The sequence below is a fragment of the Streptopelia decaocto genome (assembly GCF_964273445.1).
Source record: "Streptopelia decaocto genome assembly, chromosome: 1".
NCBI classification, from domain to species: domain Eukaryota; kingdom Metazoa; phylum Chordata; class Aves; order Columbiformes; family Columbidae; genus Streptopelia; species Streptopelia decaocto.
The window spans coordinates 122931371-122957408 of record NC_138663.1 but is presented as its reverse complement, the minus strand read 5'-3'; the positions used below and the strand labels follow the sequence as shown (position 1 = coordinate 122957408).

The 26038-nt window shown below is 39.0% G+C and overlaps 1 protein-coding gene across 3 annotated transcripts in view; it reads right to left on the bottom strand.

Annotated features, from left to right (window-relative positions):
* GRIK1 (glutamate ionotropic receptor kainate type subunit 1) overlaps nt 1–26038 on the bottom strand; it is a 173126-nt gene that overhangs the window by 73328 nt on the left and 73760 nt on the right. For all 3 annotated transcript variants that reach the window (XM_082076399.1, XM_082076400.1, XM_082076401.1), the window contains exons 2-3: nt 4731–4898; nt 2043–2300 (exon numbers count right to left, since the gene is read on the bottom strand). In XM_082076399.1, the coding sequence (XP_081932525.1) occupies nt 2043–2300; nt 4731–4898 (426 nt within the window). The remainder of the gene's footprint in view (nt 1–2042; nt 2301–4730; nt 4899–26038) is intronic.

The following is a 26038-nucleotide window of genomic DNA, read 5'->3' as shown; positions in this document are numbered from 1 at the left end:
CACTCTAACTCAAAATCCAAAGACTATTTATATTGATCAAAGTTGACCTGTTTACTCTCCTGACTACAAGTTAATAAGATGATTGATGATTAATTTACTTCGTAAATATCTCTGCAAATGAAGTCTCTTTAATATCAGTAATTTTCCAGCTGAACACGTACACAACACTCAGTGTTTTGGAATGCTAATTTGATAATGGAGTAGGCTAAAAAAGAAGTCTACTTGTTTATTCATGAGTATATTTTGGCATACAGTGCTAGGAGCCCAGCAGAAATCCTGCTGAGCTAGGCCATCCTAACGGAAATGCAAGAAGACCACTGCAGTAAGCCCAGCCTGACTTGTTCTTTCTTTTCTACCTCCAGCCCTCTGGTTTATGCTCTGAGTCTTGAGTGAGCAAAATATGGGCACTGAGACCTGCATCTTGGATCTGGGAGGAAATGCGCTTCTTTTGTGCTGCCAACAGTGCAGAAAGAAATACAAAATTGAGGCTTGGCTTTTTATTTTGTTTGTTTGTTTGTTACACAGGATTCTGTCTTTCAGACATACTTTTATAACGTAATTTTAATAGGCATGCTTTTTTTTTTTTTTTGCATACTCCCTTTAAAGTTTTAGGCAGATGCCTGAGCTCATGGGTCATCCAGGTTGGTTTTATGCTTTTATGAAAGAATCAATTTAAATGTTACTTGCATATCCGTAGAGCTCCAGAATGTCTTACACCTTTGTGAGCAATGGGAAGAGAAAGGGGACTGCAAGTCTCCAGGGAAGGTTGACAGTGAAGTGCTTAATTAGCACCAATGAGTGCTAATGCACAACAGGATTTTTCAGAAACACATATGGTTCAGCTACACCTTCACTATAATGAGATAATGTTGAAGGATGATGATGATGAGAGTTTACAGTGGAATAACTGTCAGTGTGAGTCTTATTTAGTTGGCTATATTATTTTCATCTCTATAGATATGATGTCCCCAAGAAAATACTTTCACCTGCTTAGAATTTGTCCTTACCTGTAACTTTGTGTGCTGCAAAAGAGAATCATTTGCCAGACCTTGCTTAGCACTTCCTGTGTTTTGACGGGAGAGCTATAGACCTTTCTGAGCTTTTAATGGTTTGTTTATACGCAAACCTTCTATTGGGAAGCCAGACTATGGACCCTTAACCCATGACTGCATCTACACTGTAGGAGAGATTATGTGCTCTGCAGTCATGCTTCAAATAAAATTTGGTGTGTAATTCTGGTGGATAGGACTCCTGAGAGCAGTTTAGGTATGCAGTTCCCTCAATGACCAGAGCAGCTAATATTTTTCTAAGAAACAATTACAGTACAGTATATGGTGTCAGCTACAGGGATAGTAAAGCCTATATATATAAAGACATGCAACAGTGGCTCAGACTTCCTTATAACACTGACGCTCTTCCACTCTCCAAGTATTTAAAAAAAAAAAAAGTCTTAATCTCAGTTCCCAGAAACAAGTTTGTTATTATCTTTTTTTTTTCCTTTTTTGTTCCCCCCATGAATAAAAAGGGACATGTTACTGATATTGATTTCCCATGCTGGACATCTGTTACTATCATGTGCATCAAGGAGAGGTGCTTGTGACAAAGAATGAAAGATGTTCTCTGAGTTAAGAGTTCCAGGCTGGAAACATTTACATGAATTGCAACTTTCAGATTCCATCTTTGGTCCCCAGTTGACAAATGGCTTGACTGTTCCTGGAACAGTTTCAAGGAACAAAGTAGAGGGAATCCCTAATCAGTCCTGCACTAGAATGTTTATCAGTTTGAAGCTATGGTATTGGTTCCACAGATAGGAAGCAAAACATGATTTAATATTCAGGATCTGGGAACTACCTCCTGGTGACTTCTTGAGGTCTGATGAAACGAGCAGCTTTCTGCCCCTTAAGAGACTTTTTTCTTCCGTATTCTGGGGAAAACTGCTGTTAAGTACACCAAACTGAACTGTCACAGGCACTCTCACAGAATTTATTCACATGGGTACATTAATATAAGTACATTACCTGCAGTGCACCAGTACTGCTTACCTGTGCTGTCTTCATATACTACTGTCACTATTTTCCAGTTGTAGTATAGCACAAGATCCAAAACTGCTCTGCTGATGGCTGCATAGTCTGGATAGAGGTTGATATAAAATGCGTCTTTGTTGTCCACCGTCGGGTGCTTCCATCGGGTCTGAATGTGTGGGACTTCCAGTGCATTGCAAATGGACTGCACGGCGCTGACGGAGGAGCTGTGGGAAGGTCCGAACAGAGCAGCTACACCAAGAGCGAGCTGGTCGCATGCTGAAGGGGAGAGGACAGGAGAGGAAGAAGCAGTTAGCTAGCAAAAGCAAGTAACTCGTGTGATGTTTACTGAGATCATTTATTCTTCATCTACCCTCATCATTTCAAAGGGAGAACAGATAACCACGTCACTCCCAAACCCACTGAGAGATTTGCAAATGGTTCCTGAAAATGGCTTTACTGATTAGCATTATATCCTAGAACCTGCTTGATACAAATGAAAACCAAGCCCACTTTTCTGCTCATTACCTTCAAATCACATTAATTCCTAAATTACCTTTCTCTGGATGGCATTATCCTGGAGAAATCAGGAGCTTTCTAGTGACAGACTTGCCAGAGAGACATCACATGAATTAAGTTTCATGGCAGCGTGTCAAGAAATATGTTCATGGAGACAACATGACACTATATGGATTCCCTTCATGACTGGTAAGCTTCTACCAACGTGAGTTGCTTTAATTTCAGGATACTGAAGGAATGTAAACAGTAAAGGGCACTATGATTCATGTGGCTCCATAATCTGCATTTATGAAACAGGCCATAAAGCCTAAAGCCTTCAGTAACAACACAGGGAAATAAAGCACCAACACACACTGACATTTTAATACATTTCCAAATCAGTCAAACCCTACTATCAACAAAGTTTTCTTTCTCCTTGTGCCTGTATCTCATCCGTAAGAATCCCTCTGTGGGTGTCTTCTCATTTTTCTTCCCCTCCCACATCTTTTCAGGCTAACAGACAGAAGATGAAGTAATATTACTTTTGTCCATTAGTAAAATTTACTGCAAATGTTCTACTAATGTCTTTATTGACTGGGATAAAGCCCGGCACTGAGTTGCATTGCTGTACACTTTGCAATGTCGTTCTTTGTGGAAAATTTAGAAATTACAGTGATTGGATGAAATACTAAGTACACAAACATCCACAATGAGCTGAAATTTTTGAAATTAATATTTAGCTCTCTGGTAGTAAAATAATATGGCAGAAAATAAATTATTTTCTGTTTTCAGTCTACAAATGAGTGTTTTACAGACAGCATGACATGCACAGGCTTTCAAAGTTTAGTTCAGAAGCCTTCTTAAAGGATCATAGGTTTTAATGTGCAAATTTCATAAATAGTATCAGTGTTTCCTGACGAGAAGAAATTACTACTCTCTGAATGGATTCCTTGCATGTATATTTACCAAAAAAAATTATAATTAACTCCTTCCTACAGGTTAAATGGAGAAAGTACTTTCACAATAGTCACAGAAGAGATCCTCACACTACAAGGAATCTAGAATCCTGTCTTAGTCTGAATTATATGGATTGTAAATCCAGCATACCTGATTTTTTGATAGCATATAGTTCCAGCATATATCTGATACTTGAAAAATAATGCAATAAAGAGAATTCAAAGCTATTTTCAATGTTCTTTGAAAGCATTCTCTTTTTTCCCAGTCTCTAGTAAGAAACTAGAGTACCATGGGGAGAATTTAGTGATTTAGACATTTGGAAGGTGACAGGTCACTGGCATTCTAGCATGATTTGTGATGTGAAGCTTGTTTATTTTCCAGACCTCATTTGCCTTATAGCAGACACATCTTTTGCCTTATAGCAAGCATATCTTGTACCATTTACAGAGACAGATGTTATAGTGAACTGCAGAGCACATCTGCAAAGTCTTAGCAATTTATGGGACTTTCTCCAGACTTGTTTGCATGAGACTGTGTGCATACCACCCAATTCCAGGAACTAGATTGCTGTATATAAAATTTTAGAAAACTTCAAGGTTGCCTCCTAGAGGTGTAGAAATACACTGTGCTTAAGGAGAGCTATGACTTTTTTTCCCCTTTCTGTTTAGGTCTGAAGTAAATTAGATGCAAGTATATTGGACCATAATCTTCCCTCTGAGAAAAATAAAATAATAGGCAATAAAATTCCAAATCTGTCCACTCCAAATCTTATAGTTGTTTAGAACAGAGAAATTTACTTCTGTCTCTAACCCTCTGAAGCATTAATATTTCAGGAAAGGGAGAGTACTGGCCTCTGTTCTTTAAAATACAATAGAAATAATTTGCTATGAATAATGGATATGTGTGTGTGTGTGTATGCTATTTATGGGTTGTGACATGCCACTGTGCTCCCTGTTAGTCTGTGATCATATTCTGCAGAATTCCAGGTGGCAAATCTATTTTTTTGAAAGAAAAATGGGTGGACTTGTCACCTTCCATCTGGGGCTCTTAGCATGTGAACAGTATGTAGGTGTTTTATCAGAAAATAGAGGATAAGTCCAAGTCCAGCTTCATTCTCAGTTCAAATGACTTTGAAAGATGAATTTTATGTTACTGTTCATATACATGTCTTACAATCAGAGCAAAAAAGGAGATCAGGTTGGGGAAAGGTAGTATAGAACACGTATGTTCTGACACAATAATTAAGACAATTACCTCTTCTTGAGGCTTCAAAACTATCAAAAAGGTTAATTCTCTGGATATCGTAGGTTAATGTGGTATTAGGCATCAGTGTTCTGTTTCTATTAATGTTGGTGACTGCAAACTTGAAAGCCAATTCTTCAATATTAACAGGTTCATTTTCCACAGTTTCGAATATCCCTCCTGTTGAAACAGAGATAAATGAGAAGTATTATTCATCTCTCCATCACTGTACATAAAAAGATAAAAATAAATAATGAGCAATAATAATCTGAGTGTTCGTAAAGGAAAACAGTTAAAATTGCTGTTAAAAGCACTACAGCAAAAGTATATTGGATCATTAGTTTTTATCTACATTGTCACTGTAGGTTAAATCAATATTATGAATGTTGCTTAGAAAAACATCTGTGAAAGATGATGCATGTTTATTATTCAGGCTTTTCAAAAGAAAATTTTTAAATGGTTGTGGAAACTTCTATCAAGTTCCCAACTAATGAAAGTAGTGATATTCATGAGTCTTGTTCCCCCGATTCCAATGTAATCTATATTTAGAGATGAAACTTGGATGTGTTGGAGATGTTTTCTGAAGTGTTTCTGCAAATCTTGGCAGTACGAGATCCACATTCAGAAGTGACTTAGGAGTTTGAGCAGAAATGGACTGATTCCACTCAAGATTGATGTCTTAGTAGAGCTTTGATTTTATAAATGTTAAGCAATATTGTTGGCCATTTCTCAGTTTGCTCACAGAAAGGCAAGTACTTGTACTTTTTTGAAGTTTGTTACTGAATGAACTGAACTTGATGATGCGGAACATAACTAAGCCACATGTTGCTCCCACAGATTTCATCTCTGTGCCAAAGTGTCAGGTGATCTCTCCAGTCATGTAGTGTCTACCAGTACTATGATGGCCCTAGTTTAAGTCTCTTTCCAAGGACAGCACAGGATCTAGTACAATTGCTCTCAACTTCATATCATATTCATATCATATATAGACTCTTCTTCCAACATCTGCTTTGAACTATCTGAACAAAGACATGTCCCAACCCATTCTGTGCAATTCCAGCTGGACGACTGCTCTTTGAGTGCTGCTCAGTATTTCAGAACTTATTTTCTACATTTCACACTGAAATGATATATGCTTCTTTTTCCCTTTTTAAAAAAAATGAGGTGAATCTGAGCTTTTCTTTAACCTGAAAGCAAGTTTTCCAAAAGAGGACCTTTAAGTAACCAATCTGAATTTTGGAAGCATTCTGAATGCTTTGGCATATACACTGAGACATGGAAGGTGGCTGTGTTTCAAGTCAACAGGATGTCCCACTTACACTGGGATGTCTACTCCTTCTAGCCTCTAGAGACTTTATTATGCCAACAACACATTCAGGCTGTCTAGGAGCACTGGGATTTGATGAATGCATAACAAACACAGCTAATTTGAAAAAAAATAGCTCCTTTAAACAGCAATCTCCAGCTTCAGTACTTGATTTTGCAAGTATAATTTACTCATTTAGTGCAAGTCACTAGAGAATACTTTGGATTTCTCAGTTATATATTTTCCCATTTCCCCATGTGAAATTTGAGTCCTAGATATCACTTTATATTTTCTGAGCATCAGAATGTATTCAGCTAATGTTCTGCAATCTCTTGCAATTTTGATGTCACCAGTGTAGGAACAGTGCAGTCATTAGCTGACAATCAGAAAATGGGAATACAGTAGAATTAAAACCTGTTTTGAATTTTAACTCAGCAATGAAAACACTGGAGGCTATCAAACCCAAGCTGGCAATGTAACCTCTAGCTACTCTTGAATACACAGCGTTATATTACCTCTCAAACCCATGTATAACAATACCTTAACATGACTTAAGCAATTTTATCAACTAGGCAATTTTCTTGTTCACTATATATCATTCTCATTTACTATATGCATGTAGTAGAACCTTAAAGAATTTCTGATTTTTTTCCCCTCCATCATGAAAGAACAAATGATTACAGGAGACTGTGACACACAGAAATAGCTGGAGAAAAGGTTTAATTGCTGGTTTTGGAACCAAATGTAAAACCTCATGTGGAATGCTGAGATTCAGCAGGATTTTACAGATTTACAAACTATAGGATTACCAGAAGGAAAAAAATCTAATGCATGTTCTTTCAGATCTTATAATTCCGCATCCCAATGACAATACAAACAAGTTTAATACTTTTGTGGTCAAATAAAATTTTCTTTATCTCCTTTCACATGAGAAAAACAAGTATTTTCAGTTAGCTATAATGCCAGCTTGGCTTGCGCCAGCAAGATACAACTGTTGTATTTTGCTTGAACTCCTACTGGAATTAGCAGAACATTGTTTGGTAAGGCAAGGTGGAAGTCTAAGACTAAAATGGAGAGCCTGAGATAACTTTAAAATAAGATAGAGTGACCACCATCTCTCCCCACTTTCAATAGGATAGGTTTCTTACCCTTTGATCTTGGCAAAAAACCTTCTCCATCTTGGAAATTACTATTGTACTGTGCTTGTATTACTTTTTTTTTTTTTTTAATTAAAACAACTTCTTTCAACCACCCTTGAGGTAACCTTCATACCTATATACACACAAGCACTTTCTCATTTTAGGGCTAGAAATTTTTCCGGACCTCTAATCAGTTGCCTATTAAATGGAGCTTAATTTTGATTGATGCATAATATACCCATGAACTATTTATAGTACATTAGCAGAATTTTGCAGAATTTTTGCTTGGTCCCTTTTAAAAAAGAGTAGATCACTGTGCAGAAGGAAGGAGTGGAAGGAAAGAAGGAGTGATAGGAAGAGGGAAAATGTTGTATGGAAGTGTTTCCTAAGCAAACTAATCAAAACTGAATATGTACTGTCATGTACATGTCGAATATGTAGATAGGTCTCTCTGAAAGTCAGATGTGTAATCAGTACATTAGTACCTGTTCAACATATTCTCCAGTTTCCTTTTGTACGTGTTAACATAGCAGTAAAGCACTTACAGACAACTTTGGTTACATACTTTAATTTGCTGGTGAGATACTCTGCATAGATCTGGTGTAAGAAAGGGAAAGGTAGTCAAGAGGTTCATTATTTTACAGGGGGGATTTAGTTCAGCTGAACTGGAGATGCTGAATAAGGTGCCATTTAGAGTCCCTGAAGGCTAGTGCTGCCCCTCCCCACTAGGATGAGGAAGTTTTGAGACCACAAAAGTCATTCTTCCAAGCCAGAAAATGTTCTCCTGACTGAATGTTGGCCTGATTAAACCTTGAAGTACACACAAAGAGTGGTGTTCTGCTGCCCATGAACAAAGTCCATGAGGAAATTGTTGCTTACTGTGAGTGAAATTTGGCACAGTTACATTTTTAAAAGCTTGAACTGCTCCTTATTTGAGCTTGATTTTTCTGGTTAGACCTATATGCATAAAAAATAGTTAAATCAGTGTATACATTTGCATCACAAAGAAGCCAGTAGATAAAATCTGGATGTTCTGTGCTGTTTTGTTTCCATCCATGAAATGGATGAATTAATGAAATTCATTAATTAATTAATGAAATTAATGAAATCTAGCAATTTAGTAAACAGGTTCTCCTGTTTTCTACTGATGACTTACTGTCAAGCTTAGAATTTATTGGAAGGTCCAGGTTAAAAGAGAAACAGCAAAGTGACAAATCTGATTAAGAACTGGTTTGTCAGATTATTCATTTAAATAAAGTAATTACTGTACAACATTTTAAAAACAAATTAACCACAGCATTCTACAAGGGAAGGAAAAAAAAATTACGTTATCTCAAGATGTAAATGATGCTCCAGAAATTAGACTATTATCACTAAGCATGAAAACGAGCGCTGGCTTTCAAGGTAGGTTGCTGGTAGCACATACATGGGACAAAGCTTAATTTCTTGAGTCCTCTCTTCCACCTCCTTCCCCTCCTTCTCAATTACTTGGCCAGGTAGTAGAGACAACCTGCAGCAGCTTCAGCCAGCCAAAGGCTTCTTAGTCCTGGTCAGCAGCAGACCTGACCCTTCTTCTGCACAGGTGCTACATCTGCCCCCATGATGGGTGGGATTGTCCACCTGAGCAGGAAGCTGCCTACCCAAACCCAGGTGAATGCTGGGGTTGCTCTGCTTCACCAACACGTCCCAGAGGCTGTCTTACCACAGCTGAGAAGCAATACCAGACATAGGTTACTTGATCCTTTTGCACACACAGAGTAACTCTCCACCAACCGCATGTGAGCACATCAGTGGGAGAACCCAGTGTTCATGTTCACTTAACCAATAATCCTGCTTCAGCGCACGTGTGTGATCAAGCCTTTCACTTTCAGCATTTACTTTACAAAGTGATGTCTGCGAGAATGAAGAAAAATGCTATCTCTGCCCCTACTTTGAATTTAGCTGTGCAAAGTAAGAGGAAAATGACTACTTGGCTAAAGTTGCTCTGACAGGAATGAGGGCTGAGCCACATGAGTGACTGCTCCACAAAGAGGAGTGAGGGATGTGAGTCAGACTGACAACGATGACAAAGCATAAGCCCCATTAATCCTCTGAAGATAAAAGAAAAAATCTACAGCAAGTAAAATGTCAAAAACACAAAAGCACACCTCGGTAGGCACACCTGAAAAAGCAGCTCCAGTCCTCTTGAGCAAGCAAATGTTTCCATTTAAAGGGGTCATCACAGACTGAGAGAGTTTTAGAAAAGGTCATTGCTGAATCAATTTCCATACCTCTCAATGGGTCTCAACGCTTCGCTTCAAGACAAGGCAGAGCTCAAAAGCTTGTTATTGGAGAAATTCTCTGTCCTTGTTTTAAAACCTTTCAGAAACAGCAACAGCTAAAAATTGTTGATCTTTCCGAGGGCAGTTATCGACCTGTCTCCCTGGGCTTCTTTGGTCAAGTTTCCTCAATGCAAAATATCTCACTAGTATATTTCAGTCCCAATATAGCTGATGTAGCATATTTTATTAGCCACCTATAGGTAGAATTGCCTGAGCAGCCTTGAAGGAATTACTGTGATTTCAGTCAGTAGTATCACTTTGATGCTTTCAAAGTAAAATGATAACTTTTCAAAATATTTTAAAAAGCTACATCCCACTTGCAGAGAGATTTTCCTTACCTACTCCATAGTAAGCATAAGAACAGTGTCTTATTGCATTGGTTTGTGGTTTTTTTTTGTTATTTGCTACTTCCTATTAAAATACTACAGAAAGCTAGATAAAATGGAAGTAGGCTTACAGAGAAAGACAATATTGATAGCCTGCAAAACAGAGGTGTGAAAATTCCATGCTTTTTGAGGATTATCTATATTTCCTTCTGACAGCTAAAGGAGACTGAAAGAGAAAAACCGTGTTCTGCTCTTAAACCAGACTGAGACCCAGAGGTCACCACAGATATGCCAAATAAAGCGTTGTGGGTTTTTTTTTCAGATGTAGATCTTGTTTTGAGATATTTTTTGTTCATTATCTTTGTGGATAAATTTCAGATTTCCCAATTAAATTTGTTAAAAGTCTCTCTAACTCACTGGTGGTTGTGTGAGGCAGCTCCATGGCAGGTCCATGTCCACACTTACACACCACATCAGCAATCAACCTCCCTTTCCCACCAGAAACCACTGTGTATCAGCTATTGAACTGTCCTCCAGATATTTTTAATTATATTCTTTATCACTAACATATTTCTCTCTACTTTTTGACCGGTGGAAAGTGCCAGCAGCATAGGGAAATTGCTGAATACTGGATACGGTATTCAAGGACCACAAGTCAAACTACCAGATACAATGAGATTCAAAAGATATATTGCTCAGATTTTTATTTGCTGCCAGGTTTTCATCCCCCAGCATACCACCCCTTTCCTATAGCCAGCAGTCCCAGCAACTTAAAGACAATATATGCATATGACTCCAGGAATAGCCACATTAATATTAACAAGAATTATTTTGATATTCTGACAGAAATTAAAGCGAGAAACAGAAGGCGTTAAAAATCCTGAAAGCTGTATTTGTTTATGTTCTTATTCAGGTTCTATACTTCAGGAGAATAATGTTTGAAAACAAACATGCTGACCTTGCAGTAAAAAACAATTGAAATATTAAAAGGTACAGACTAAGAAGAATGGCAGAGGAAAAATATAGCAAACAACTAAGATTTTCCTCATAAAGATGCAGGTATTTTTCCTTTTACTAGAGAAAAATGGGACTTTCTATGGCTTACAGCTCTTTCCAGTTAAGGACACAACTTTACTTCTACAAGGTTGATGTCCATGTTTCCTTTTCTTGCTCAAAGAATGTCCTGGTTTCATAGTCTCCTCCACCCAGAGAGGTGTTTGTTGCACAGAATGACACTGAATAAGCATTGTGGAAACACAGGGCTCACTGGATGTCATTGCTCCATCCCTGAAGCTTCGAGCCACCAACAGCTTTCAAAGGCAATCCAGCACCACAATGTGCAGGTGATTTGCTAGCAGAATTTCCAGAAACATCTGAACATCTATCTCCTGGAGGGATTTATGCTTTGAGAAGCCTCTCCTCATTTCCACAGCACCATCTGAACACCAGGAGGTCCATGAGACCTCATTAAAACCCACCTGTCAGTCACTGAAGAGAAATGAGAGTTAAAATCCTAATGACTCTGCAGCTATGTGCCACTGGTTTCCTGAAAGAGAAGTTGTTGCTGGTGCCAAATTAATGTAGGAGATTTATAAAGCCGAATTAGCATGCAGTTTGCCCTTATGCTCTGTTAATGTAGATACAGACTCACATCACTGTGCTGCCGGGATGGCTATGGACTCACACATATTTCTGGAGCTCAATGGGGCTGGCAGAGTGGTGGGGGTAGACCTGCTGGCTCAAAAAGGAACAGGGCAGAGCCAAACAGTGCTTAGGAAGATTTTTTTTCTCCAGATGATGTCCTCTGACAGAGTTAAAGAGCGTGCCACTTGGAGCAAAAGCACTTGCTACTAGAAATCCCCTCCAAGCATTTTTTTCCATCCTTGTCTCTTACCAGATGACAGTTTCCTGTGCCGTGAGGCATCTGACTGAGAGCCAGTGCAAGTGCACTCATTACAGAGCTGTCTGGGCATTCATCTTACCAGAAAGGAATAATCAAATAAGTTATTACTTAGAGGCTTACCTTTAGCAGACAGTTTAACAGTGTCTTCCTTCTTAAAGTTAGTTTACTGACTGTGTAAGATTAGCCCAGAAATTGGCTATTACCTCTAATTTATATGTGACCTATAAACTACTTTGTTATGTGTGTGTATTAAACAACAAAAAGGTTTCTCAGGAAGAATCATTAATGATCACAATCCTATAACAAATAGTAATTGCATTTTACATTTATGAATCCAGACTGAAGTGGGTTTACTCCCCTAGGTTTTCATGGAATTAGATGCATGGGTTTCGCATTTGGCTCACAGGATGCAAACTGAACACATTAGCATTCTTTGCACGGGTGAATTTAGCCTTGCAACAGGGACTTCTGAGTTAAGCAGCTATTATCATCCTCATTTTACAGACAGTGAAACTGAGAGCTTGAGCAACTTTTCCTACCATCAGTCCCTCTTAAATCTGTTCAAAAGCTGTTTTGGAAAGCTTCCACACATTATGCTCTGTTCCAACTTATTCCCACCCTTTTTCAAGCCCCTGTCCTTACCTTGGCATTAACTATCTTAGCACTCACCCAGCCTGGTTCCTGTCCAGCATGCCTTCTATTTTATTCCTCATTGTTATACCCTGTCAAATGTCACTGCCATTTCATTGCCTATGCCAGATCCTGGGTCTGGATCATTTTCCTTCTGCAACTCATCATCTGTCTGTGGGCTTCTCCTTTTAGGATGCACTTCAATCAAAACTGGAAGCCCATACCGTAGCCCATTCTACACTCTACCCTCATTATTTTCAGCCATTTGAACCTAAAAGAAGAGACCGTGGGCACAGAAAGGCAAATAATCTTGCTCTGGTGCTCACCAGGATTTCCTGCCTCCCTTAACCACATCTCTGCATTTCTTTGCTCTGCTGTCCCTGAAGATTGCAAGCCTTTCCAGACTGCAAGAAATTTGGAACCAAACTGAACAGTTTGGAGCAGGGCTGACCTTGGGGAGTTGGGATGATGATGATATTTTCCTTTCCACAACTGTGTGGTAGAACTGGAAATCTGAAACATGGGACAGGTTCATGACCTGAAACCTGACAAAGAATGACAGAAGGGTGTGCAACTCACATGTCAAATTCAGCAAACACGAGGGTTGTTTTTTAAGAAGATTAGATTTGGTTTTGGAAAGGTCACTGAATATTTGACAATTTGAGTATCTCCTACATTTGAAACCACACATCTGAAATCCACCTCTCGGCACGTGTTTAGGATCTGATTGTATCCCAGTCGCTTCTGTGAATATTTTGCTCTCAGCTTTAACAAGAGGTGAGATATGTTTTGTCAGGCTTTGCAGGCTTATTCAAAATTTGCTTGATTTAGACTGAACTCTCACAGGGACTTAGCCTTTCTGTTATTTTCATGCAACATCGTTAGTGCTTAATTACACAGCGATTAAACCAGTTGAAATCACATTTTGGGTTCAGCCCTTGTGCAGACAGGTGTGAGTTCTGTGGCTGCCAAAGAGCTGCAGCCCCTTATATTATTACACATAACTCACAGCAAACAAGACCTAGTTAAAGATTGAGATGAAGAGTACAAAAGAGGGAAAAGATCTTAAATAGAAAATGTTAAAACATTTCTCTATTTGAAACATTCTCTGTGAGACCCAAGGCCAGGCTTTTATAATTATCTGCACTTTAGCACGGTTCTGCATTCAGCAATGCCTTTATCCTGTGGAAAGCAGAGGGACAAAAATATGTATGTGTGTATGTACGTCTATAAAAAGCTGAGCTTATTAAAATACAAAGATCTGTCTTTTCCAATAGGATTTATTTGAGTACAGCTTGTGAGTTTGGAGATATTTCCCAAAGGCTCAGTTGGCATGATTCATGTTATAGAATTTCTAAGTAATGAACTTTTTTTAACAGGCAAAAAATGGCTGACCTGATTTAGGTATGTCTTGCAATACAGTGGCAGTACTAGCTGGAAACTAAGGCAACATTTTAGAGATACAAACTCTGTATTTGATACAACTTTAGAAAAACTATTGTTTTGCTGCCTGTATTTTATTGCTTTCACTTGATGCAGACGCTAGTCAGGAGGTACTGAAAATGCAGGATAATACATATGTTATTTATATTGTTTGCTGTTCTTCCTCCAACATAGGAATTCCTACTTGGGAAAACTAGCCATTCATGCCTTGCAGCATTAATTTCAAACAAGAAAAAAAAAAGAAGGAGAAAATTGGTTCTAATTAACCAGTCACACATGCAACACTGGATCTCATCTGATGCTATTTTGGCCATACAGCAAGTGAAGGGGAATAAGAATTGTTTCCTTTCTCTTCTTGGAGCTAGAATTAGGCAGATGAGCCTTGCAGAGAGCAGGCTTAGATTTTGTGTGAGGTGTTTTCCCCAGAAGCAAGGCACTGGCTAAAGCAGCACACACAGGGTTTTGGCACTCTACTTTCCCTCCGCCCATGCACACGATCTGGTCTGCTTTGCAGAGCGTGGCTTTGCAAAAGTACACAGCAGATCAAGCCTTCACTTTCAACAGAACCCCATTTTAATCAGGATGTGTGCTATGAATCAAGCTGCTCTCTTCAGAGCTGCCCACTAACCCTGTGAAACAGGGCAGTGTTGTCATGAGATGCACCCCCTGAAGCCCAGCAAGGAAGTCCTTGTCCAATGCATCTCCTGCTCTAAGTGCTTCAAGCAAACCTTTTGGCTTAGCATGAGCTCTGTCAAAATCCTCATAACAATAGTTAGGAGTAGGAAGTAATAAAGCCATTCCTTTAGTTAATGAGATCTTGGTCAATGTGTTTGCTAACCATATGCTGCCTTCAGCTGAATCCATGCATAGCTCTGTGGCTTTTGCTATAATCCTCTCAGAGGGATCTGAACAAACTGGAGAACTGGACAATCACCAACCACGTGAAGTTCAACAAGCACAAGTGCCAAATTTGCACCTGGGACATGGCAGCCCTGGCTCTACATACAGTCTGGGCGACAAGATGCTGGAGAGCAGCTCTGCGAAGAGGGATCTGGGGGTTCTGGTTGACAGCAAGTTGAACATGAGCCAACAGTGTCCCTGGCAGCCAAGAGGGCCACCCGTGTCCTGGGTGCATCCAGCACAGCATTGCCAGCCGGGCCAGGGAGGTGATTGTCCCGCTCTGCTCTGCACTGGTGCGGCCTCACCTGGAGCACTGTGTGCAGTTCTAGGCAACACAGGGTAAAAAGGTTATAAAGCTACTGGAGAGTGTCCAGAAGAGGGCTACAAAGTTGGTGAAGGGTTTGGAGGGGAAGCCGTATGAGGAGCAGCTAAAGTCACTTCGTTTGTTCAGCCTGGAGAAGAGGAGACTGAGGAGAGACCTCATGGTGGCTACAGCTTCCTCACAAGGGGCACAGGAGGGGCAGGTGCTGATCTCTTCTCTGAGATGGTGGTGGAGCACTGGAACAGGCTCCCCAGGGAGGTGTCATGGCCCCAAGCCTGACAGTGTTCAAGAAGAGACTGGACAACGCCCTCAGACACATGGTGTGAACTGTGGGGTTGTCCTGTGCAGGGACAGGAGTTGGACTCAATGATCCTTGTGGGTCCTTTCCAGCTCAGAATATTCTGATTCTATGATCCTGCTGCATAACACGTGTGGCAAAAATGCTCCAGGATTCTGCAGAAAGTGGATTCATTCCCTTTTTTTAAGGCTCCCAGCAACAAATAACAGGCTTTTAAACTTCCCCCATCATTTTGTTTAGGAGAAATAAGACCATACTGAAAGAAGTAAACGTTTCTACTGATTTAAATAAGTTTTGATCAAATAGTCTCATGCCTGAGCATCTCTCCCACCATGCTGTAACAACTTAAATGGTCCCACTGGAAGATAAACTTGCTTTCTGTTGTCTTTTTAAATCTTTCAGAGCACTACTTCATAGATATGTTTTTCCCACATATCTGAGTCAGAGGATTTTCCTCTGAGACAGTTGGACATCTTGACATATTAATTGCTGATCATGTGCTAGACTAGACAGCACTTCTGAAAATGGAAAGGGATAGAAAAGCAACATGAAAGTAAAGCAGGAGGAACCACAATGTTTATATTAAGGAATAAAGTAATGCAAAATGAATTTCAGAGAAAGAAAAAGTAGATGAGGACGATGGAAAGAAAGCTGGTTGAATGAAGACTGAAAGACTGATGGCATTGAGCTGTGGAACTTGCTAGAATTTTTTTTACTGATTTTATCTGGTTTCATCTCAAAAGTAATAGAATGCTCCAAAACTAGAATAAGATTTATTGCAGATACAAAGTAATTGTACCTTACATTTGAGGAAACCTTGAGTCAAATAGAGCAATAGAGACCCCATCTAGAAGAATAGTGAGGAAAATTGAATTCAGAGGGTTTCTACCACCTGCCTTTGTACTGGGTTAGAACAGGAGGTATATCTGTGCAAAAAAAAAAATACTTCAACACCTTTCTTTGCAGTGGTTTCAAGATCTCAGACTTTCCAGAAGGTAGCAATCAATACAGTATGTGCAGCCATTTTATTTTTTTCCTGCACTATGACAGCAGATGACCCATAGGAAGATGTATAGATTCATTTGACTGAAGTCCTGAAAAGGTTACTCTAGCTGGAGAGCAGTCCTGACATGTGAGACTATATCCTTGCTACAAAGCAATTGTGAGTTTGCATACACAATGAAACTACTTCAGGATTAGCCATTTTTCTCAAGCTGTTAGACAGAAATAAAGAGACATTTCAAAATCCGAGACTGCACTTTGAAATGTGCGTTATTTAGTGAACAGCATTTTTATGCATAAACATCAGGGTTATATCTTTAAAATTATATACTCTTCCTTTTCTGAGTGCCCATTAAGCACTATTATCTGTAAGATGCTTAGGAACATAAGGTCTTTATTAAAGCTGCAGAAATCTGAGCTTATCCTGAAAAAGCATGGATAAACTCAGATCAAAGATCTAAAAGTACATCCTTCCAGAAAGCAGGTGGTGGTAGAGGGAGGTTAAAATTGGTAGGGGGGTTATTTTATGCTCTAAATTTGGTCAATTACTCTTACTCCAGCTGTTACATTTTCCCTAAAGGCAGGACTATCTATCGATCCAGAAATGATTGACATGGGAGATGCCAATAAGCTCCCCACTAGCAAACTACTACAGCAGAGATCTCCTTTTGTAAATTACTAAAGACATTTTGCATTTTTGAGCATGCAAAAACAGTATCCTAATCAAGAGTTTAAACACTCAGAATACAGAGATTGCATTACCTTTGCTGTCACACACTGTGCATGAAGTAATAGTGAATTTTGACTTTGCTTTCTTTTTAATATGCAACAACTGCTTATGGTAGACTCCTCTGAGTCTGAAGTTGGTCCTCTCACTCTGGAGGAAAGGTTTAAAATCACTCAGCTAAAACAGAGTGACTTTTTTTGTACTGGATTTTTACTGTCACAAGTCCTATGTCCTATGGTGGACTCTCCACTAACCCTGAGGAAGTCTTGCCTCTCAGCTGGAGCTTACTGGCCACACTGCTACAGGCAGTAAATGCAGTCAGTGGGGTAAGGCTAGCCAGAAAACAAGAAACCTACTTCAGTTCTGCTGTCCTTATCCTTCACATTGGAGAGGAAAATGAGAATTTTCATGCTATTTTTTTTGTTTGTGATGGTGATATGAGAGACTTATGTAGCGCAGCCAGTAAACCAAGGGACAGGACAGTGGCTGGAGTTATGTGTCCCCTCTCTCCAGCCTCATTGGGAAATGACAGTCTATACCCCAAAAAACTTTGTCAACACAATGGTGACAGTATGGACCTGTTTCTGTGAAAAGCATAATACAATTTTTCGTGACAAATTTGAGCCCAGGATCTGTGTGGTCTTCCAATGCCTCTCTCCTGCACGTGGCAATAAGTGCCGTTCTCTTTAACGCTGAGCAACTGAATCAGAAATCTGATTCAGCTTCAAAAGTACACCAGAGGCAACACTTGGGAACTTCTTGGCACCTTCCTTTGCTGTCCACAGCTCCAAACCTGGGAGAAGCAGGGAGGAAGGGATCAGTGTAGGGAAGCTGCTATTCCCCACTCCTCCTTCCCCCAGCACCATCTCTCACTTGCACCTTCCCAATGTGCAGCCCTGGCCTCACTGCCTTTTTTCTCCTCAGGTCTTCTCAGCGCCATTGAGATACAAACTGGGTTTGGCCCAACAGGCATTTAAATACGGCTGTTACTGAAATAGACCATTAAGCCAAGTGTGCTTCAGTACTCATCAGATGGAAATGATGGTATTTCTTGAAACACCTCAGCAAAGGGGAGCATCAGCTGTGTTTTATACCTATTAGATAAAGGTGGATGCTCAGACCCCAGAAGACATGCACTAATAAAACACAGCCAGCTTGACATATTGCTTGCTGAGCTTGTCTTGGCTTACAGGGGAGCTATGTAACATGTCTATTAAGCAAAGATTATTCCGTGGAAGAACCTTCGAGCTCCTCTGATAAAAAGAAAGCTAAGGACTGGCACCCCGCATAGCCCCTCTGTAAATAAAGTATGTTCGTGCTGCAGCTAACCCGGTGGAAGATTTTCCTGAGCCTCTTCAGTGTTCATCTGCACAGCTGAGCCTGTTGCAACATGACAGAAAGACTTGCATACTTATAGAAAGAATGACAAAATACAGGCAAGAGTGCCACAAGCCACTCAGACTGTGTCAGGTATTTGATTAAGAATGTATAAACCTGAAGTTTAAAACCAGAAACTTAAAAAAGACATAAGTGATTGAAAAGATTTTCATTAAAATAAATAAATACCCCCCCTTAATCTTTTATTGGTATAGAGGAATGATATAAAACCAAACATTTTCCATCAGTATAAATTGTTTTGATTGTCCTGGAACTCCAACCATGCCATGGGGATGGGATAATTCACTGAGAGTCCCCCACAGTTTGTGAGATGCAAGTAAGTTGAAATGGTTTTGCTCAAGATTTACCTATTATTCTTTAAACTTTATAGGAATATGTTTTCTTCCATCCTGTTCTATTATTCTGTCTTTCTCTTACTAGCATTAATGTAGTTTCATTCTTAAACCCCCAAGTATCAAAAAGGAACACACAGAAAATGAGCTGACATTCTTCCAAACAAGGTATTATTTATATTGCAGCCTCAGCACAGCCGTTACTTGAAAGAAAACTACCAGGATACACTTTTAGTCTTGGAAAGTGCAATCTCTAAGTAGGCTCATCTAGGATTATGTTTTTAAGGATGAAGTTTGCAGATTTTGCAACCGAACCATTCTTACAAGCAATGTTTAATCAGCACCTGCACCTTGAGTTGCTATATTTCTTTATAATAACGATGGCTGGCTCCTGACAAGACACTTTTGAGGTGCCTGCAATTTAAAGCTTTCTTGGTAATTATCAGTCTGGAACATTTCTACTCCTCAATCTACTGAGGGCCATTTGTGTCTGAAAAATATCTTATTCACGTCTACATTTGCAGATGTTAAAGTAACAAGTGTAAACAGAATGCATCTATACTTAATCACAACTTTACATGAAGTGCTAAATTATGCAACCTTAACACAAAATTGGAATGTGAACCTGAACAACTATAGGAACACTGTTTTCTTATAATACTACCTCCTCCCCACTCCAAAAGAATATCTATTCTGAAAAAAACCCACCACAACAACAACAAAAATATTCTAGCAGGACTGATTTGAAAATACTTAGAATGCACAGAGGAAACCAAGATTTCCCAGCAGTGTTAAACCATCTGATGGAGAAGCATATGGTGTAGAAATTCTGTGCATAATGTGGTCTAAATTATACAGGATATAAGACCCTTAACTCCAGAAATTCTTGCTTTAGGGGAACTTTCCAGGTTATATCATCACTTTTCTTAATGCTGAATATCCCTAGAGGTTCTTTGGAACCAAACTTTTCATTTGTATTTGAATCAGAGGCTCCTATTAAAATCATTCATGAAATCCGTGAAAGCGATATCTTTGAGGTAAGCTACCTTCATGCTGTGTAGGCAAATTTCAGGGTACCTGAGCCAGCAGTGTTGTAAGGCATAAAACCCAAACATGAAATGTTCAACATTCATACCTGATGCATACATATAAATGTATTTTTCACCAGCAATCATACTCAGATTGATGCATTCCAGTGCTGGGACTTACTACCTCATCTCAGGGATGAATGCAGTATAAAACTGAGTAGAAAATATAATAACAGTTATATCTATTTTTTTCTTCATTTCTTCTCCAGAGTATTTTTGCAGGTAGCCTTTATTTAATCTGTTCCAAGACCTACATGCAACAGATATTATTTTTCTGAGTGGGTCTGTGAAAAACTCCTAAAATTCTTAAAAACAGACAACTTCCCTCAAACATGCATACATCATGGTGTATTAGCAAGCGTTAAGTGAAAATTCAAAATGTATCCTAGTTTATACTTGGTTGAAAATTAATTTATGGTAGCATGATTGTACACAATGATCCTTGGATTTTTACCTCAAAGCCTAGGTGATCTGTTCTTGCATTAGAGACATTCAAAACCCGCCTGGACATGTTCCTGTGCGACCTCACCTAGGTGTTCCTGCTCCAGCAGGGGAATTGGACTAGATGATCTTTTGAGGTCCCTTCCAATCCCAAACATACTGTGATGATGATGATGATGATGATGATTTCAGTAACAGTGATTTGGCTGAAACAACATGAAGATGTGCAAAGCACACTGGCCATTATCTTTCTTCTCTACAAAGATGTCCTATGTATGCAAATTTTACATTATAGAAAAGAATTGCTTGTTTCATGCAATGGGTATGTTAGCAGTTGGGCACACTCACACAATGCACGCTTAAAATTGTGCTGCACTGAAAATGTACTTCTAGATCTCTTTGGCCGTTTCATCCAACATCTGGTCTCTGCAGGACTATTCTCTTCCTGTGGTACAGCATTCGAGACTCCATCTCCTCATGGCTAAACCCTCAAGTACTTTCAGTGGGAATAGCTTGATCAGGAATTATCAACATTAGTCAGATACGTTAGTTATATAGATGTTACAAGTATGTATTATAATTATTCCTATTTGTAATTATCATAGTTATTGATAGGAAAGATAGATCTACCTTTTTTTTTAAAAAAAAAAAAAAGGCGGGGAAATTTGTTGTGGAAAAATTTACAAATTGGTTAAAACTGTGGCATTACATTAAATGAATGAGAAAAAAAAATAAAGAAAAGGATAATTCTCTAAACAAATGGGTACAACATCTCTGGGTTCCAGAAGGTGATTGTCTGAGTTAGTAAATTATTTGCCAGATTTTTAAAATATAAAAGCTGAGGCTATTAGTTGCAGCTATTATGTGTGTGGGGGCTTTGCCAGAATTTTGTCAGAAATTTAAAACAAAAGTCCATGAAATAACCTTGCCACAAAAAGTAATTACACAAAAACTGTAATTACTTATAATTAGTACAGTGCATCAAGTATGGCTTGGAACCCATTACATAGCCATAATTCCAACCTGTTACCACCAATCAGGAGAGAAAAACTTAGGTTTCAAAATAAAATTAAAACTTCAGCTCAGGAGAAACTAGATCTATTTTCCTTGCTTAGTGACTCACTTCTCCTTTCTATGTATTGTGTTACTTTACATTTTCTTGACATTTTCTACATTTGAACAGGCTTACATTTTTTCAGAAGCTGTATATTATGTCTGTGTCAAAGTGACACCAAGGCCAGTCTTCCCCTGGAAATCAAACAGAGCTTGAATTGAGCTCCTCATGTCTACACATTTGAAAACCTCGGGGTGGATTACCACAGCAAGAGGATGGAGATTGTTTCAGGTTGCTGAAGCTGCTGCATTGTGTGTCTATGGAAATTGGTGAAACAGGATTGCCTGCGTGACCTCACCAGTTCTTGTTAAGCGTGAGCTGCAACTCTAAAAGAAATATTGGACCAAGGTTTTCAGATGGCCAGGGTCAATTAAGGCCTTCTGAGGGCAATGTGGCAGAGCTTGAGGAGAACAGGGTATAAAAGAGTGGGCAACTAAGAGGGCTTCTGAAGTGGGGCATTCTTGTCATGCAGAGTATCATATAAACTCTTCAGATTCAAGCAGGCACTTGTAGGAGGAAACAGATTGTTTCTCTCAGAGTATGTGATTCTTGACCCTTTGATGTGAATGCAACTTTTTTTCCCTTTATGCAACAAAATGAGTATTTTATCCCATATGCACATTGTTTAGTATTATCATATTGGTTTCAGTAACTCAATAAATCAGCTATTACTGTGAAACCCTGCAATTTAAACACACGCTGAATGGTGCACATGTGGCAATGTGGCTGCTAAGGTTTACTGTGTCCTTTCTCTGCTTTATGTTTTGCTTAGTTAGTTTCTGCCTACAAAATGCTGGTGTCTGGTGGGCATGACTCTGATCTCAGTATCACTAAAGTTTCTCACGCTACCTCTAGTCACTGTCCCAGATGAGTTACTTCCAACATGCACTAAGGATAACAAGTGATCCAGGCTTGTTGATTCTTGTATTAAAAGATGCACTCAATGCAGAAAGTGTAGCAATCATAGAGATGTCTCTATTTTTTTCACTGACATGCAAAGCTGTAATATCGCCAATGCATGTACCACCTGGTGATGGACAAGCCTCCAAAGATCTGGCTGTCCATAGATTGGCAAAAGTTTCATATGACAAGAGCCACATAGACAGAGGGAGGTTGTTGGGTTTTTTTTCCCAATAATGTGACACTTGACAGGGTGCTATATGATTTTAAAAAACAGGGACAGTTTTAAAGGTCATAAGCCAGAGCACTGCTCCTTGACAGGCTGTCATTTATTCGAATCAATCCTGAGTGCCTTTCTGAAACATGTGCCACAGTCACACAGAAGTTATTGGTCTCACTTTTGAGGCGAGGGGACAAAATTCTGGTGCTTGCTTATAATGGAAGATAGGTGTGGATCCTCTAATGATCCTGCGTGGCACAAAACTTCATGAAATTCTAAAGGCAGGAATAAATCACACCAGATATCTTGAATAAGAGGGAGAATGTTCCTACGTGGCAGGAAAGCTTTCTTTCACAGTTATAGATGTCATAACAAACTGGGTAACAGAATTATGTGCACATGTGTTTTTTGCTTGGTGACAAAACAAGCATCGCTTCTAACTGTATGTTTTCTGTGAGGTATTGAACATTGAAAAATGGATAAATTAACAACAGCAATACATTTTCCATGTAAATGAAATGCTGTGTAGACAACACTTCTAGTGATTATATCTCTCTACCTGACATATGTTTAATGATTTAGATTGGCTCCTGTTGAGAGGGCTTTAATTTAAGGCACTTATGGCATTGGGCTCAAATTATTTGTGAGAGTTGATTGAAGCTTATGTTTTACCCTGCAGCTTGTGTTCAGCTAAGGATCATCCTCTGAGTACATTTCATTTATCTCTTGCAGGATCTAAACTGTGGGCTTTTACCACAGTTTTCTCTCTCCATACATACTGTTTAACTAGTTTCCAGCTCAACCAGCCATTGTTGTAAAATCAGATATTAGAGCAAAATTGATCAATTCCTGTATTTTATTTTGTATTTATTAAAGTGTTTGGTCTTTGAGTTTCGAAGCCTCCTCATCTATTTCCCTTGGCAATAGGTTTTGTATGTCTAATTCCAGTTAAAATTAGCAAGAACTGGTCGTCCAACCCCTTAAGAAGCTTTTAAAGTCTGTTTTTCTGTCTATCTGTATTATTGATCATGAATTAACTGCTGATTTTAGGAACGTGTGTATTCAGAAGTGTCACCATCAAATTTGGTAGTAAATTAAACTTAATCTGAGATATGCAACTACCACTAACCTTCCCTGTGCATTGTGATGTTATCTCCCCATGTTGATAAACTCCACTAAGTAGTGTTTTGCAGCCATACGCTCCCCATAAAACATCTGCAGATGCATGTGAACTCTGCTGGAATTACATGGGAGCTGAATGCATAGCTTTCACTGAAGTTGTCTGAGTGTGAAAGTGTGATTTTGATCCAAAATCTAAAGGTCTTCCATTAACTTTTTTGGCCTTTGTATCGGGCCCTCAGCACTCGCTGGTCTGGCCTTTATTAACAGTAATGATTGTTAAATCCAGGAGGAGGGTGAGGAATACAGAGTTCAGATGAGAGTAAATAATCAAAATGAATGTGTAATTTCCCTGTAGCACAATGCCAGCTGGCTTGGAAAAGACTGAGGGCAACTGAAGCAATGGTTATTTCATTATTGTTTGACAACTGGATGGCTGATGATGCTCTTCAGTTTTGCCAGGTAGTTGGCTACTCTGTTCTGCTTTCCAGGAGTTCTGTGAAGGAATGAGTTGGTCTTCCAAGAGTCTATTATTACAGGCTCTCCAAATGTCCACAGGGGAGCGTGGGTGCTTGCACATGTTAATTAGTTCCTTAATTCCTTGGTGGGGAAACCAGCTGTTGGCTTCTCGTATTCAAAGACAACATGATGGCATCAGGGCACAGTGCAACACAGAAAATCAAACTGCTGTACTGTGTAGTCCTCACCAAATAATGACCATGAATCTTGGAGAGCTCTGTATTTAAATAACATTGTGTGTGCCAATGACTTTTTTTTTTTTAAATTCCAGCAGGTATAGAGAAGACTTGCACCCTTACTAGCTTAGAAACATTACGAAAACACTGTTTCCTCAGGGGGAAGCAAGCTAACTTAAGCCCTGTGCACCACAGAAACCCTCTACAGGTAGTATGCAGGGTGGGCACAAGCCCATTGCGGAGAACTGCAGTTCCCATCACTAGAGCCATCGCTGCAATCTGAGGCCATGCATTAATTAATGCCTGAGATTACATAGACTCAAAGCTAGGATGTCCCCTCCGCTTACTTGGAGTTAATTATACACGTCTTCTGGGTATATTACATTTCTTGCAGGTGTTGCAGGTATGTCTGGATAAAGCAGGTGTAAAATATAGGTTGAATGCCCAGTGAAACCCTAACAGAAAGCCTATGATTTAAAGAAAAAAAAAAAAAAAGGTATTAAACAGAAATTAGCTAAATGAGTTTGAGTGGAGAGCAAACAGTAAGCATTTTTAAGGAAAATGGTTAGAATAGTTTGCACACATTGCATGTGAAATTTCATGCTTTTCAGTGGGTGGTATCTTGTAAATGCTCATTTTGTTTTATTTTTTTCTTTGCTCCTTAATGATTATTACATCTCCCTTTCATAAAATATGGAGTTTTTTCTGGCACACAACTTTGACTTTATATTCACCATAGCAAATAAAATTTTTGAAATACTGAATTGTTTCAGACAGTTCAAGTGCAGCCTATATTTTATGGTATTAATATCAATTAAAAGAAATGCAAGTTATTATATTATAGCATCTCCTGGACAGCTGCTACCAGATGTACTCCTGCTGGGCAATTTGGAAGCACCTCTTTAGGTAACGCTCTGCTTAGTCTTGGTCCTGTAAAAGTAACTTGCAATTCTGGGGACAGCCACTGACTTCCAATGTGCATCATGAAAACAGGAGTCTCAAAAAATAATACCAAGAATTGGTAAAACTGAAGTGTCAATTGCATATAAATAGTGAGTCTATAATAAGTTATTCCATTAAAAAAGATATCTTTCTCAGATCATTTTGCAGAATACATGAACCATAAACATACTAACATCTGGAATATTATTTTAAAATTATGCAAATCAGAAATGTTTGATCCAAAATCCAGCTCCCTAAAATCAACTAAGCCCCAGCTATAGACAAGAGGATTAGGATGGGATGTGGGTATGAAAATCTGAATATTACTGGAGTTTTGACTGTTGACTTGCCTAGAGGTAAAGTTCAGCTACAAACTGGGATCTGAGCATAGATGTGGACTGAAATGAAGATATAAAGCCATGGTTATAACTGTTATTTTGCAAAAAATAAATAAATATTTGTTTGCTATAGGAAGGACACAACGCATAAAATTGCCATGTCAGGAATTCAGCTGCATTGCTTGGTCTTTCAGATAGTACATGCATTGTCCATAATCATGGGATATTCTACTTTTTAATCTGCCTTCATATGGTTAATCCTGCCAAAAATAATACCAGTTGATCTTGACAGGATTTCAACCTGCAGTTTTAGCGTGCCAAGAAATTATTTCTTACATTTGTCCTCTGTGAACTCTGACAGATGGTTTTTCCCTATTGTGGCTAAATTTTTATCATAGACATTATTTTGTGAGTGG